Source organism: Wyeomyia smithii, chromosome 2, assembly GCF_029784165.1.
Source record: "Wyeomyia smithii strain HCP4-BCI-WySm-NY-G18 chromosome 2, ASM2978416v1, whole genome shotgun sequence".
NCBI classification, from domain to species: Eukaryota; Metazoa; Arthropoda; class Insecta; order Diptera; family Culicidae; genus Wyeomyia; species Wyeomyia smithii.
The window spans coordinates 265,196,606-265,209,363 of NC_073695.1; the positions used below are offsets into that span (position 1 = coordinate 265,196,606).

The following is a 12,758-nucleotide window of genomic DNA, read 5'->3' on the forward strand; positions in this document are numbered from 1 at the left end:
TAACTTTGATCAAGTAAATACTCACCCCTGTTGATAATGTCCAGTACTAGCACATTCACCCAAAATGTAACGAACCTTTTTGTTTAATTTATCAAGACTTCCACAATAATCATGACACCATCACATGAGTGGAATTATATCTGAAAACGGAAATTATTTCGATTCTTAGTGCAACTGAATCGTAAACTATATATCACAGTACACTTACGAATGTCTCACACTTCCCAACATATTAGCAATGGTTACAATACATATTCGGATTCATTTTCTTATTCGTCCTTGTCAACTACCGAAAATGTAATGTTAAAATTCGTTTACATTCGTAGGATTCAGTAGTGGTCCCCGTGGCTCTGTGGTTAGCGATGTCGGTCGGCTAGCTCTCCCACACGGTTGTGTGATATCGGGTTCGATTCCCGATCAGGTCGAGGATCTTTTCGAGCTGGAAATTCTCTCGACTCAGCACTGGGACACGGTGTATCGTTGTACTTATCCTACACATGCAAAATGTGCCAAAAACAATATCGATAACGAATTCTCTCAACTAATCTAGTTGATCGAGACCGCATAAGCCCCCCAGGCTTGCGTGCGATATTGTTGTATATTGTTCGTAGGATTCACTGCTACATTTTTTTTATTATTTCGAGTCTTGAGTCCTCGGCTTGGTGGTAATTCCGTTGACATACCGACGATCGATTCCAATTCGTCTTCTTGTGCTAAAATGAAAAATGGGAAATTTCGGCATAAATGTGATCTTATCGAATCAACCTTTTTTTGTCACATAAGCTAGACTTAACCGTTTTATTTTTCCTTCTGCGTTTGTCAGCTGTACCTTTGAATTTGCTTATTTGCATTTTTGTTTTAAATCATCAAGCAGCTTCACAACACGCTTCGCTCGGTTTAACATTTATCGCAACACCTTTGTTTCGTTACTATGTTTTGTAGTTTTCATTTAGTATTTCCATCACATGTTGCTTGGTGCCCAATATATTTGTTTCAAAATTTGCTGTTTTATCTTGTTTCTTCTATTACGAGCTGACTACATCGAAAATGGACGCTAAAAACTAATGTGAAGATTTTATCCAAAGTGTAGTTTACTCTTACTTCGCCATAAATAAATCTCTCTTAAAACAAAAATAATAGAATGATTACAAAATAAAAAAAAAAGTTTGTATGGGTAAACAAATCGGGACCTAACACTAGAACATTGTTTTGTTTTATTTTTTTCGCAATGTACTCGAAAGAATCGGATTACACAGAGACAAAAACAAAGAAAAACAAACAAAATTAAAAAACTATGTTACTATTCTGTCGTTGTAGCACATAATTCAAAATAAAAAAATACAAATAATTGTTTGGTCCACCCCTGGAAGGGGCGGGTCCAAAGCTCGCACACACGCACATACATGGTCGATATTATACGACACGAGCGGTCTGCCAAACTGAAATCGAGAGCACACAGCACGTACCCTCATCTTCGCTAAGCAAGTTTTTTTATTCTGTGTGCCTTATATTTACGCAAAAAATGTTTGATTACAAAAATATATTACTTTGTAAACTGTGGTAAACTCTGCCGAGAGGAAAGAAAAGGTTATTTTTTCTTCTGAAATTTACCTTCAACAAAGTGATCTGCAGAAAGAAAGCCAAATTTTATACTTTCAATGTCACGGAGACTCTTTTTCGTCCCGTCGTTCAAAGAACAAAAAACAGATTGTGAAAACATAAATTAGTGGGGTTTAGTACGTTTGGGTTGTTTTAGAACGGTTGCAATGAGTTTGTTGTGGTTTTTACCTCGGAATGTTAATTAAAGTAATGAAATAAATAGAAATTGAAAAAAACATAGACAAAGTTACTTATTGCAAGTGAAGGAACACGTTTGCTAGTGTTACGCTGCAAAAGTGGAAAGGATAATTAAAAGTACTAGAATACAACACGTTTGTCATAGAGGAGAAATCGTCGATTGCAGGTACACAGCGGTACCGTTAACCGAACGTTCTTGGGAGTTATCTCGGGTCTAAAATAAGGCAACTTGCAATTTTTGTGTCGAGTGTCGCTTCATTTTCGGCTCCTAGCTTGATTATTGGTCTCGTCTGATTGTTGCTATAAGAGTTGATGGTACTTGTTCAGATTTTCCATGAATTATCTCAATGGTGCCATTCAATGAACACGATGGTACGTACGATTTTGTTGACTAAATACGATTAGCTAAACTGTTCTGCTTGTTTATATAGGTTAGCGAATTTAAACAGCGACTAGGAAAAATGTAATTCTGGCTACAATTCTGATTTAGGTACGTTGAAAAATGGGAAAATGTGTATATTGTATATTTAGCTACGAGTGTATGTTGTACAATCACTAGTGGTAGCAGGCAGCAGGAGCACAGAAAACGTTTCTAAAATTCTCCTCTTGTTTTTTTGTCAGCAATATTAGTAAACTTTTTTTAATCATTGCGATTCCTTCATAAAACAACTCACGTTTAATGTCTCCTCTTTCAGGCGCTTTGCGAACGTGAAACATTGAAAGCAAACACTCGATATTCTGCTCACTTCTAGCGTGTGAAATTATTCTTTCACCAATCAATATAAGCTTGTCATTCTCTTCGGTGTGTGTAAATATTGTTAAATATTGTTCAACAACTTTGCTTTGCTTTCTTTTGTGTTATACTTTTTGTTTGCTCTTAGCGAACTAATTATTTGCCAAACATCAAGCGATTTGATTGTTTCTGTTCGCGTTTCGAAAATGTTTGTTCTCTTGGTTCATTAAAATTAGTAAATGCTTAACCTACGCAACTGTCCGTGTTCGATTTTGCGTTTTTTTTTCTCGCAATATCGACTCCTCTATCGATCAAACTTGTGACTGCTTTTCAACTGTTTGCCGTGCCTTCCCTAAACTTATTACCAGTGAAATAGAATACCAAAAGATTTTTTGATACTGTTTCTTCTTCAGTAAAGATATAGCGTAGAAACCTCGTCGTTCTGTGATTCGCAAAATAAAAGCCAAGCCTGTCTCACTGCACTGAAATCCAACTCGGGAGGCATTCCGCGTGCTGTTTTATTGCGTTTGCTGTTGAATTTCGATCTTCTCCACGGTCATGTCTGGGTTCATGGCGGTTGCTTCCTGGAATTTGATAAGGAAAAAAAAAACGATTTGATCAATACAAGCTTGTTCGAGTATCAAGGTAGTAATTTTTAGTCAAAAAAGATGTGGATGTTCGAAATAACGTAAGCAAATAGCGATAAAGTTTGTGATGAAGTATGTCATATTTTTTAGTCCAGTTAAGTTAGTTAACAATTTTGTGATTCCATTTTAAATTATACGATGTTCTAAATTTGATCGCGTATAGAGAAAATACGAGTGTGTGTTATTGTGTGTCTGGTTTGTAATAACTGGCAGTAGAGGGAAATTTTGATTGGGAATCTGCACTTTTTAAATGTTTCATTGTTCAGTTCACTGTAATTTTCATTAAAATTAATTGTTGGCTTCAATTCACAAACTGTTCCGTAAATTGTATTGCTCACTGTTATTTCTGTGTTTAATATTTTCATTAATTTTTGCTTTTCGATTTAAATGTGTAGGCATTTTGAGGTTATGTTTGCCACTTTTTTCATCATTTTTATGTTTTTGTTGTTGTATTATTTTGTATATTTCCTCGTTATATTTAAATCTGCTTAATTTTGCTATTAACTAGAAAAGATCGCGAAGTGAAAAAATTGGCAGTTCCCGATTCTCGAGGTAGGAGACGCTTCAAGAAAGTCATTACAGACAAACCAACTCATTTACGGAACATAAAGTTGAGAATAGAAAATAGATCTCATTTTTTTTCTTTTTTCCATCTTTAGTTTATAAATTAGAGATTGACGCTTCGCCTTCTGCAAGATTTTCTATTGAGTTTCCACGAAACTTATATCATAGTCTGCACTAGTGATAGCCCAAAGATGTATGAAGCTGCTTGCGAGCAGTTTTTCCGGCAGTTTCCAGTTGGAATGATGAAAGAAGGGTGCAAGCAAATCGAACTACTTCAAGCTCAAAAGAAAACCACTCCAAAAAATATTTCAATGAATTCATATTAGTCATGAGTTCACACAGCAGTGAATCGTGAAATGAATGGAGAAAAAAAATTAAGAACAAAACCGCTCTACCAACCGGTAAGTTGTATCGTTCAAAGCTTCGGAATCTTGCTCCGCTCAAAAAAATGACTACTAATTAAATTCATGCGTTCCTCCGGATGCATGTGGTATCTGCGGGAACCGCCAATCTGCACGAACAGAAGAAGAAATATCGGCGAAGAAAGGTGTTAAAAACAATTAAACTTTCATCGCGAGCTAAGTTTTTGTTCCCCGTGATGATACGAACGGAATCAGAATATATCGTCCAGAAGCTTCATTCACCGGTTTCGGACACAAATGAGTGGAAAAAATGGATTGACATTACTTATTAAGGCTATAATCAGCTACCCCTCTAACTTACCTGGATAGCTTCAGCAAGTGCTTTGTCATGATCGATCGGATCGCCGTCCGACTGGATGGTGATCTTTTGCTCTACCCTCGTTTCCACCACACCATCGCGTTCCGTTTTGTACTGAAATGTGAAATTTGATTGTGAGTTCATTTTCCGACAAACAAAACAGAACTTACGGTAATAGTTTCCACCGTTCGCGTTTTGCTGCTAACCGTTTGGCTGGACACGATTTCTCCCTCGGCAGATATCCCCTCTTGGGTGTCATCCAGCAAAACTCGGTGATGTTCCACGTTCGGGCCGGTCGGGATCTTCGAAGCGCCAGCAACATCGTCAACACCCTGCGGAGCCGAGGAAGACGGGAATATTTGGAGCAATTTTTTCAAAAATTCTACTAATCAAATCTTTTGAAACATGTAACAAATATTCGCTACTGTTTCCAAAGTTTTGTTACCTGACTGACTATTGATAACAGCTATTTTACAGTGGGTTTATTACCAAAATTCTACAGAAAAAAAAAACGAACAAACAAATACCAACCGTGTAGCTCTTGTTGTAGATCACCGTTGAGCCATCGTCAGCGCCCTCGTACGGACCATCGATTGGCGTTCCGGAATCGCCGGAACTGGTCGATGAAATGCTATCGCGTCGGGCAAACTACGGGCCAACAACCATCGGCCGGGCGTGCAATAATAATTTACAACATCCATCGAGCAAATAAGTAAATTCAGCGAAAACAAAACGCAAGCGGGAGCCAATTCGAGCGGGATCGAAATGCGTACATGCAAAACGATTTGGTAATGTTTCGAAACATACGAAAAAAAAGGTAAAAGTAAAACAATTCAATTAGGATGCTTAAAATGATGCGATATGAGCTAGGAACACAAAGCTAACGGACAAGCGCTCTCGTCGTTTCCCTACCTGATCGCCGCTGGTTACCGTGGCAGTGGTTTTCACTTCCTGCGTGATAACCCGCTGTTCCTGCCGCTCACCGTGTTGGGTGGTGGTGGTAGCGACGGTCTTTTCCTCCATCTGCTGCGTTTTAGCGTTCGTTCCCAGATCCTCGTGGGTGGTAGCGGTTCGTGTGGTTACGGCTGTGGCCGTTAGGAATTTACCCTGAATGTCGCTCGGAGCGTCGGCCTGAGATATCGGGTGGGTTAAGTTTATGGTAAGCTTAGTAGTGACAAGTGAATATTTTCCACTGAGTAGTGCTGCGATCATTTTTTTTTGTAAGCTATGATTATCAATTTCGAGAGAGCATTTTCCGAATCGTAAAAAATGCATGCGCAAAATGGCAAAATAATTTTAACAATAAAAAGCAACACTCATTCAGACTAAACAAAAACAAACACCTTTTAACGACGTGTGCCTACCTTATGTTCCTGCGTCGAGTACACTATCTGACCGGTTCCCAGATTCTGTACCTCCTCTTCTACGTTGTGTGTCACGCCATCCTCGTTCTTTGTAATAACCTGCTTCGTTGTCGTCTTCACCACCGTCGGTGTGCCGTATTTTCCGCCGGCAGCCGCTCGTGGCGTTCCCGAGTTAATTTCCTTAATACTTTCGTTTTCGTACTCGGCCATATCGTCGTCTGAGCTTTCCGAGTCTCGTCGTATCGCTTTCTTGCCTAAATGTTTGATCCCTTGGTAGAACTGCTCCCGGGTGATTGGGACCGTTTCCTTGGTGACGGTAACGTTCTTACCAAAGTGGCTCGGCTCAATGTCGGCGTAGTTCAGAATCAGTTTACCCGTAACTGGATCGCGAATAGCGGTGGCAGGGTCGATGTCACCGGTGTTGGGATCAATGTGTCCCCATTCGGACTTGATACGACCGGTGACGGGGTCGATTTCACCGCTCAGTGTCATAGTTTGGGTAACCGTCGTTCGTGCTCCTGCGATACTGGGGTCATTCGGGTCGACTTGGTACGTTTCGCCGGTGATCGGATCGTGCATCTTGTAGACGTACACTGTTTTAGTGGCGATATTGTTGATCTTACCAGTGACCGGATCGAGATCTACGCCGTTCAAATCAACTTCCTCCGGTTTTCCGCGCTCGTCTTTCTTGGTGAGGATCACAATTTTGATGATCACCAACTTACCCGTTTTGGGATCAATTTTGCCAACCTTGGTGTAAATTTCACCGTTCTCTTCGTTGATCTGTGAAGCGGCAAACAGCGGTTCACCGGTTGCTTCATCCACCAAACCAGTTGCGGAGTAGACTTGACCTGTAGTTGGATCAATCTTGGTCAAATTAGGATCTAATTTAGTTTGCTTCTCGATGTCGTTGGTTTTGGGATTAAGATAGCCATAGATGGTGATCACGTATCCGGTTTTCGGATCAACATGGCTTGAGGTAAAGATCGTTTCTCCAGTTTTGGGGTCCTTGCCCTCCGGTACCCAAATTTGATTCGTTTTTGGATCAATACGAATGTCCTTGTCTTCGACCGTAGTTACGTGCTTGCCGCTAGCTGGATCGATGCGATTCTGTACAATTCGAATGGAAACAATTCGTCCGAAATCCTTATCAACTTTTCCGGTTTTGGGGTTGATTTGATTCTTCAGTAGCACCTGGCCGGAAACAGGATCGATCTTGACCTCTTTCGTTTCGGATTTTCCTGTCTTCGGATCGACATAGGTAATCGTTTGTTTGACAAGATCGAACTGACCAAACTTGGTATTTATCTTACCGTCCTTAGTGTCGAGTTGACCGGTGCTCTTGTCAAACACTACCGTCTTCGGGTCAACCACACCCTTCTTATCGAGTTTACCCAAAACAGAGGTCACTTCAACAACCGGATCAACTTGATTACCGATGGCGATCAGATGGGCCTGACTGTTATCCAACTTGTTGGTTTTTGGATCAGTTACTCCGACTATAGTAATCTGTCCATTGTCTCTATCGACAGCAACTGTCCGGGAGCTCACCTTACCGCTCTTGGGATCAACGGTTCTCAGCTCTCCGGTTTTCGGATTGATCTCACCATATTTAGTAGCAATGAAACCGGTTTTACTGTTCAAAATACCTCGAGTTCTTTCGATCTCTCCATTCGTTGTATCGATTTTGCCGGTGTTGGGATCAACCTTGCTAGTGATGGTTGTAATTTCAACTATTGAATCATCATCCGGAGCAATCATGATCGCCTGTCCGAGCGTGTCGTCGACTTTTCCGGTGGCTGCATCAACAACACCACCAGCAACATGGATTTGACCGGTTTTAGCGTCAGTTTGACCTTGGAAGGTTTCGTTCTGACCAGTACGAGGGTTGAAATTAACAACCGTTCCTACCTTGGGATCAATCACTCCGTATTTACTTTCGATCTGACCACTCTTCGTATCGAGCACACCGGTGGAGTGCTCCACTACACCCTGGGATGTGTCTACCTTCTTGGTTTTTGGGTCGTACCTCGAAATGATCACCATGATTTTCACCTTCTTCTTAGCGGGTTCTGTCGAGGCAGCAACTGGCACAAAACCACCGGCTTGCTCTCCACTGATGAATGCTGCATTGGGATCTGTTTGAGCTCCATCATCCAATGGACGGAAAAGCCCAGCGCCCGTCAAAGCGCCATCGGCACCGCGTCCCTTGTTAGGTGAATATGACCTTGCACTGGTTCGTACTCCTTTTTCGGCGTCTGTCTCTCCTGGTAACCCTCTACCGGCAGCACTCTTCGGCGAAAGTTTATCTTTCTTCGCTTCTGCATCATGAGCCGCAGATCCAGGCGGTGCCTTTCGCTTTTCTACTGATTCACGGACCTTCTCATCCTCCCCAGGAGCGTAGTTAAATGCCAGCCCGGTAGCTCTACGGCTCTGTGAGTTCGGACTCAACTGGACGTCCTCCTTGTCGCGCAGGTTCTGCGCTGGGTCTTCATCGTAGCGGAAGCCACGTGTTTTTACGTTCTTCTTATTAGGACTAGTGTTCGGATCGCTCTCCGAGTACTCATACGGTTTAGTGAAACCTGGTTTACCGCCTTGTTGCTGCTGTTGCTGCTGCTGGCCACGCTGGGTTTGCGATTGTTCTTTCACCGGGGATGTATCCTTTCGGGTGCTACCATCTCCGTTGGTCGCAGCAGCCGGAGTGGCGCCTCCCGGAGTTTTTTTATCCTTCGGAGATTTGCGACCCGATGAGAAGAGAAAACCCTAGAGTTTGTTTTTGGGTTTTGGTGCAATTTTAACAACAATTGTGCATTTTTATGAGGTTGGAAAAATTGGAAAGAAAGAAAACGAAACAAAAGAAAAATTGTATAAAAATCTAAACTACCTTCGCAAACTTACGCTAGGGTCTACACCTTATTAGACGTCGCAGGGGGTTTGGAAGGATTGAACATTCGAAAAAGTGTCTAACTACGTTGAAACCAAAGTGGAAGAATACAGGGTCATACGAACAACTATGAAGTCAAAATCGTGACACAGTATGCAAGGAGGAAAAACAGTCAACAGGAGGACAGACAAAATGGAAAAATTCTCAGACCTATCAATGGCAAAAAACTGTCTTATTTTTGTGTCACTTACTCTTCGTTTTCCGCTTGGGGAGGTCTTCTCCTCGGTAGAAGAGTTCAAAGCTTCCTGATTACCGTTGTTACCTAAAAAAATCAAATTTAGTTTTATTAGAAAATTTTTATTAAATTAAACAAATTACCATTAACCGTCGCTTCGTCTTTCGCAGGCGAAGCTGACTCCTTGTCGGCCTTGTCCTTATCCTTTTTGCCAAGCACGGGAAGGACGGCGATTCCGCCGATAGGTTTCTGGAAACGAACAATATCAAACCAGGTTAACACCAACTTTACAACAGCATGCCACATATGGGAAGTTAAGAAGGACCAAAGTAAAGTGCAGACAAGGCGACTAATCTACTAAAGCATGGAAGACCGCTCGAAATGGTTTCGCAACAATTAACTCTAACCACCAAAGCTTACGCTTCAAGTTCAAGTCATTGCAAAACCATCCGTTTTGCCTAAAGACTACGGAAAGATTGAAAATAAATCATGCAAGAGTCGAAATGAAACCAGCAAACTGAGGAAATGATTTCGAACAGAAAGACTAATATAGGAACCAACGGTTAAACATGATTCGAATAAATATTCACAGTAATTGGGTTGACCCTCTTTATCACAACTACGAGACGTACAACGTTGTGCGGAACAATAGTCCATCTTTTGTTCTCACTAATCAAACATTGATGAGGAAGGATAGTCTTAGCGAACAAACTAAAATCCGATGAAAAAATTCCTATGTTTTTGTGTATGGGTGATGGCTCACAGCTAGAGAAACAGTAACGAAGGCATTCCGCCTCTGTTTCTCTGTTCGACCAGCAAAGCTTATCGCTGCATTACTAGCAGTTTCAGTGGGGTGTGTGTAAGCTTTGCGAAAGTATACAAACTATAAATTTTGGCGAAAAACACAAATAGGAAAACTAATAAACAAGTTAGAAATGATATGCTGAACACTAAGGTTTGCTTATTAACCTGGCTCTGAACAACGTTAGACGACGACGCAGCGATATCGTAATCACCCTCTAGTGAGCTCTGTGACGACGCTGAAGCAGTTCCAGTACTAGACTCGCGCTTCAGCTGCAGTTGTGGGTCGGTTTTATCATGGTGGCAGTAACGTACGTGTAGGTGGTGACGTTGATGGTGATGGTAGTTGTTGTTGTTGTTGTTGTTAGTGTTGACAGTGTTTGATGAATGGATTAAGTGTGATTGTTTTCGATCGAAAAAGTACACAGATAATATAATACACACGAATTAGTTCCATTAAAAACAGTCGCAGAACCACCCTCAAGGAAGGTTTAACAAGTGAAATAGAAAGATCCCTAAAATCCCAAGAAAAACAAGAAAGGAACCAATACGGTTTGGTTAAAAAAATAGACGGAAAAGGTAATCAACTTCTTTTATCAAGCTTTCGGTGTTGAGGAGAGGTAATCTAAACAGACCAAAATTCAGTCAACCAAGATCGATCGGTGTCGATCAAATAGTACTCACGCGCTCTTTTTTGTCCTTTTTGATTGGGCTTCGCGAGCCACGTGTCGGAGATTCCAGATCGGGAATATGGTCCGGCGGATGGGACATAGTGTGCCGCTTGTTAGCGTCCTTATTTGGATCCTTATAGGCAGCCTTCTCCTTTTCTTGTTGGCCAAGAGCTAAAAACAAACGAGAGGTCAAAGTTTCTAATAATCACAGACGTAGAATTTGTGTTTACCATCCATGCTGCGACTCGATAGTCTCTTTCCAGTGAGGCTTCGCTTGAAATCCGGTGCAGGCCGGTCAACCGGTGTTTTGCGAGTTTCATAGTGCGTGCGGCCTGAGTAGCGGAACTTCGAACCTAAGCGGGGGAACAGACCTGACTTGGATGTCGGTTCCGGGGTCATCAAGCGGAAGAAGGTGTGATGTTCGACGCATGCTTTCCACAGCTTCTTGGCGGCCCGATGGTTCTCCAGCTTGAATCCAATGGTCGACTCGTACTGCTCGAACTCGCCCGGCCGTATCTTGATGTAGAAGTTGTTGCGTTTGTACGAGATTTTCAGAATTTTTGGCCATGCGAAACGGTTGATCCGAAGTCTGTGGAGGAAGAGGAGGAGATTGTTTGTTAGATTGGTTTGAATTATTAGTTCTGGAACATAAATCTGCTAATTCCCAAGGCTGTACATTACTTCTGCAATAGTTCAAACTAATTTAAAAAAAAAAAACCTTAATCGTTTGTCTTGCCTTCTTTGGTCACTAACGTAAAACCAAAACTGTGACTCTAGAAATTAGAATACACGATCGAGTTAACAGAAAAATTCTTCATCAAAGCTTCAAAGATGAAATTTGAAACCTGAACCTTGAGGTGCACCATCTAAAAAGCGCTATAATCCAAAATCCTTTCGATTAACTTCATATTTAGAAAGCAGACTCCAAAATGAAGAACTTTGTCATTTCAAATAAAGATAAAGGATCTAGATACAGGAATCAAAGATCAAAAGTTTGAAATATAGGATCCCAAGTTTGTGATCCCCAAACAAAATTTGGAGATCTGAAATGCTTGTTTTAGAGGTCATAATTCATGTTATCCACAATAATCAAGGAAAATCCACAATCATGAAATTACAAAACAAATTTCCAAAAATCCAGCAATTTGGGAAATCCAACATTATGAGCTCTTTAGCACCGCAGAGTTAACGTAGAATACGACAACCTGTTTTATGTCAATGTATTTCTTGCAATAGGTTTGAGAATACACTCGATTGGGGTTAATCAATTTGATGTTGATCAGCTTCAGATCACGTTTACGTCCATAGCCGACACCGGTGCACAGTGGTCCAATAAGGCAAAAAGTGGAACTTAAGTCCATACCGCCTTTCACCTTCACCCTAGCTTGATAGTGTCTTCGGAATAATTGTTTGTATAAATGACCCGCATTATAGCAAATTGTCGAAAATTATGAAAACTTTACTATAACAAAAATAAAATAAAATAACTTTTTTTTGTCAAGAGATGGAGGAATGGTTTATTCAGGAAAGTTGTGGAAGATTAAAAAATATGAAACTATGTTGAACAAATAAAAATCCTATCTTTATCTTTATTAGGTACACAGTTATGAAGTATATTACATATTTGGAACTTACCTCAAATTTAGTTTTTTTGTACTTATGTTACAGTAGGTTTTCATATATTGAAAATACTAACTTTTTTGTGATAAGAGATAGAGGAATGGTTCATTTGGCAATGTTTTAGAACGTGCAAAAATATGAAACTTTGTTGAACAAACAAAATTTCTATCTTCATTGGGTTCAGGGTTACAGAATATATAATATGGAATTTACCTAAAATTTAGTTTTTTATACACAACTTTTGTTAATAGCATTTTACAAGTAAATGTTGTTCTAATGAAATATTTAAGAATACAAAACACACGTTTCCGTTGAAGACCACACATCTCCAGGACTTTTCCTTGCAAAGCTATAGAATATTTTAGCTTATTTTTTGATAATTTTAAGAAGATGGGCGGATTGGGATAAATAGAACCTACAAGATTTTTTAGTACTTCAGCTTAACTTCAAAGAAAAGTGTTGGCATCATGATTTCACTTGCCCCTTTTTAATCTATACGTTCTTGAAGTTATCGAAAAAAACAAGCTGAAATATGATATAACTTTGTCAGGAAAAGCCCTGGAGATGTATAGTCTTTGGCAAAAATTTATGTTTTATGTGCCCTAATAACTCCCCCGAACAACACTTTTGTGTGAAATGCAACTAACAAAAGTACAATAAGTACAAAAAACTAAATTTTAAGTAAGTTCCATATAAGATACTTCATAACTTTGTACCTAATG

The 12,758-nt window shown here is 40.3% G+C and overlaps 1 protein-coding gene across 10 annotated transcripts in view; it reads right to left on the reverse strand.

The window, feature by feature from the left end:
- Positions 1 to 772: 772 nt before the first annotated feature.
- LOC129720983 (protein 4.1 homolog) overlaps positions 773 to 12,758 on the reverse strand; it is a 102,198-nt gene continuing 90,212 nt past the window's right edge. For 7 of the 10 annotated variants that reach the window (XM_055672978.1, XM_055672976.1, XM_055672979.1 and 4 more), the window contains 11 exons: positions 10,647 to 11,005; positions 10,430 to 10,587; positions 9,914 to 10,018; positions 9,088 to 9,193; positions 8,961 to 9,031; positions 5,826 to 8,588; positions 5,374 to 5,592; positions 4,993 to 5,109; positions 4,632 to 4,793; positions 4,465 to 4,575; positions 773 to 3,114 (listed from right to left, as the gene is read on the reverse strand). In XM_055672978.1, coding sequence (XP_055528953.1) covers positions 3,049 to 3,114; positions 4,465 to 4,575; positions 4,632 to 4,793; positions 4,993 to 5,109; positions 5,374 to 5,592; positions 5,826 to 8,588; positions 8,961 to 9,031; positions 9,088 to 9,193; positions 9,914 to 10,018; positions 10,430 to 10,587; positions 10,647 to 11,005 — 4,237 coding nt within the window. In that variant the 3' untranslated portion in view covers positions 773 to 3,048. The remainder of the gene's footprint in view (positions 3,115 to 4,464; positions 4,576 to 4,631; positions 4,794 to 4,992; positions 5,110 to 5,373; positions 5,593 to 5,825; positions 8,589 to 8,960; positions 9,032 to 9,087; positions 9,194 to 9,913; positions 10,019 to 10,429; positions 10,588 to 10,646; positions 11,006 to 12,758) is intronic. The other 3 variants (XM_055672983.1, XM_055672984.1, XM_055672985.1) reach the window with 3 other exon arrangements.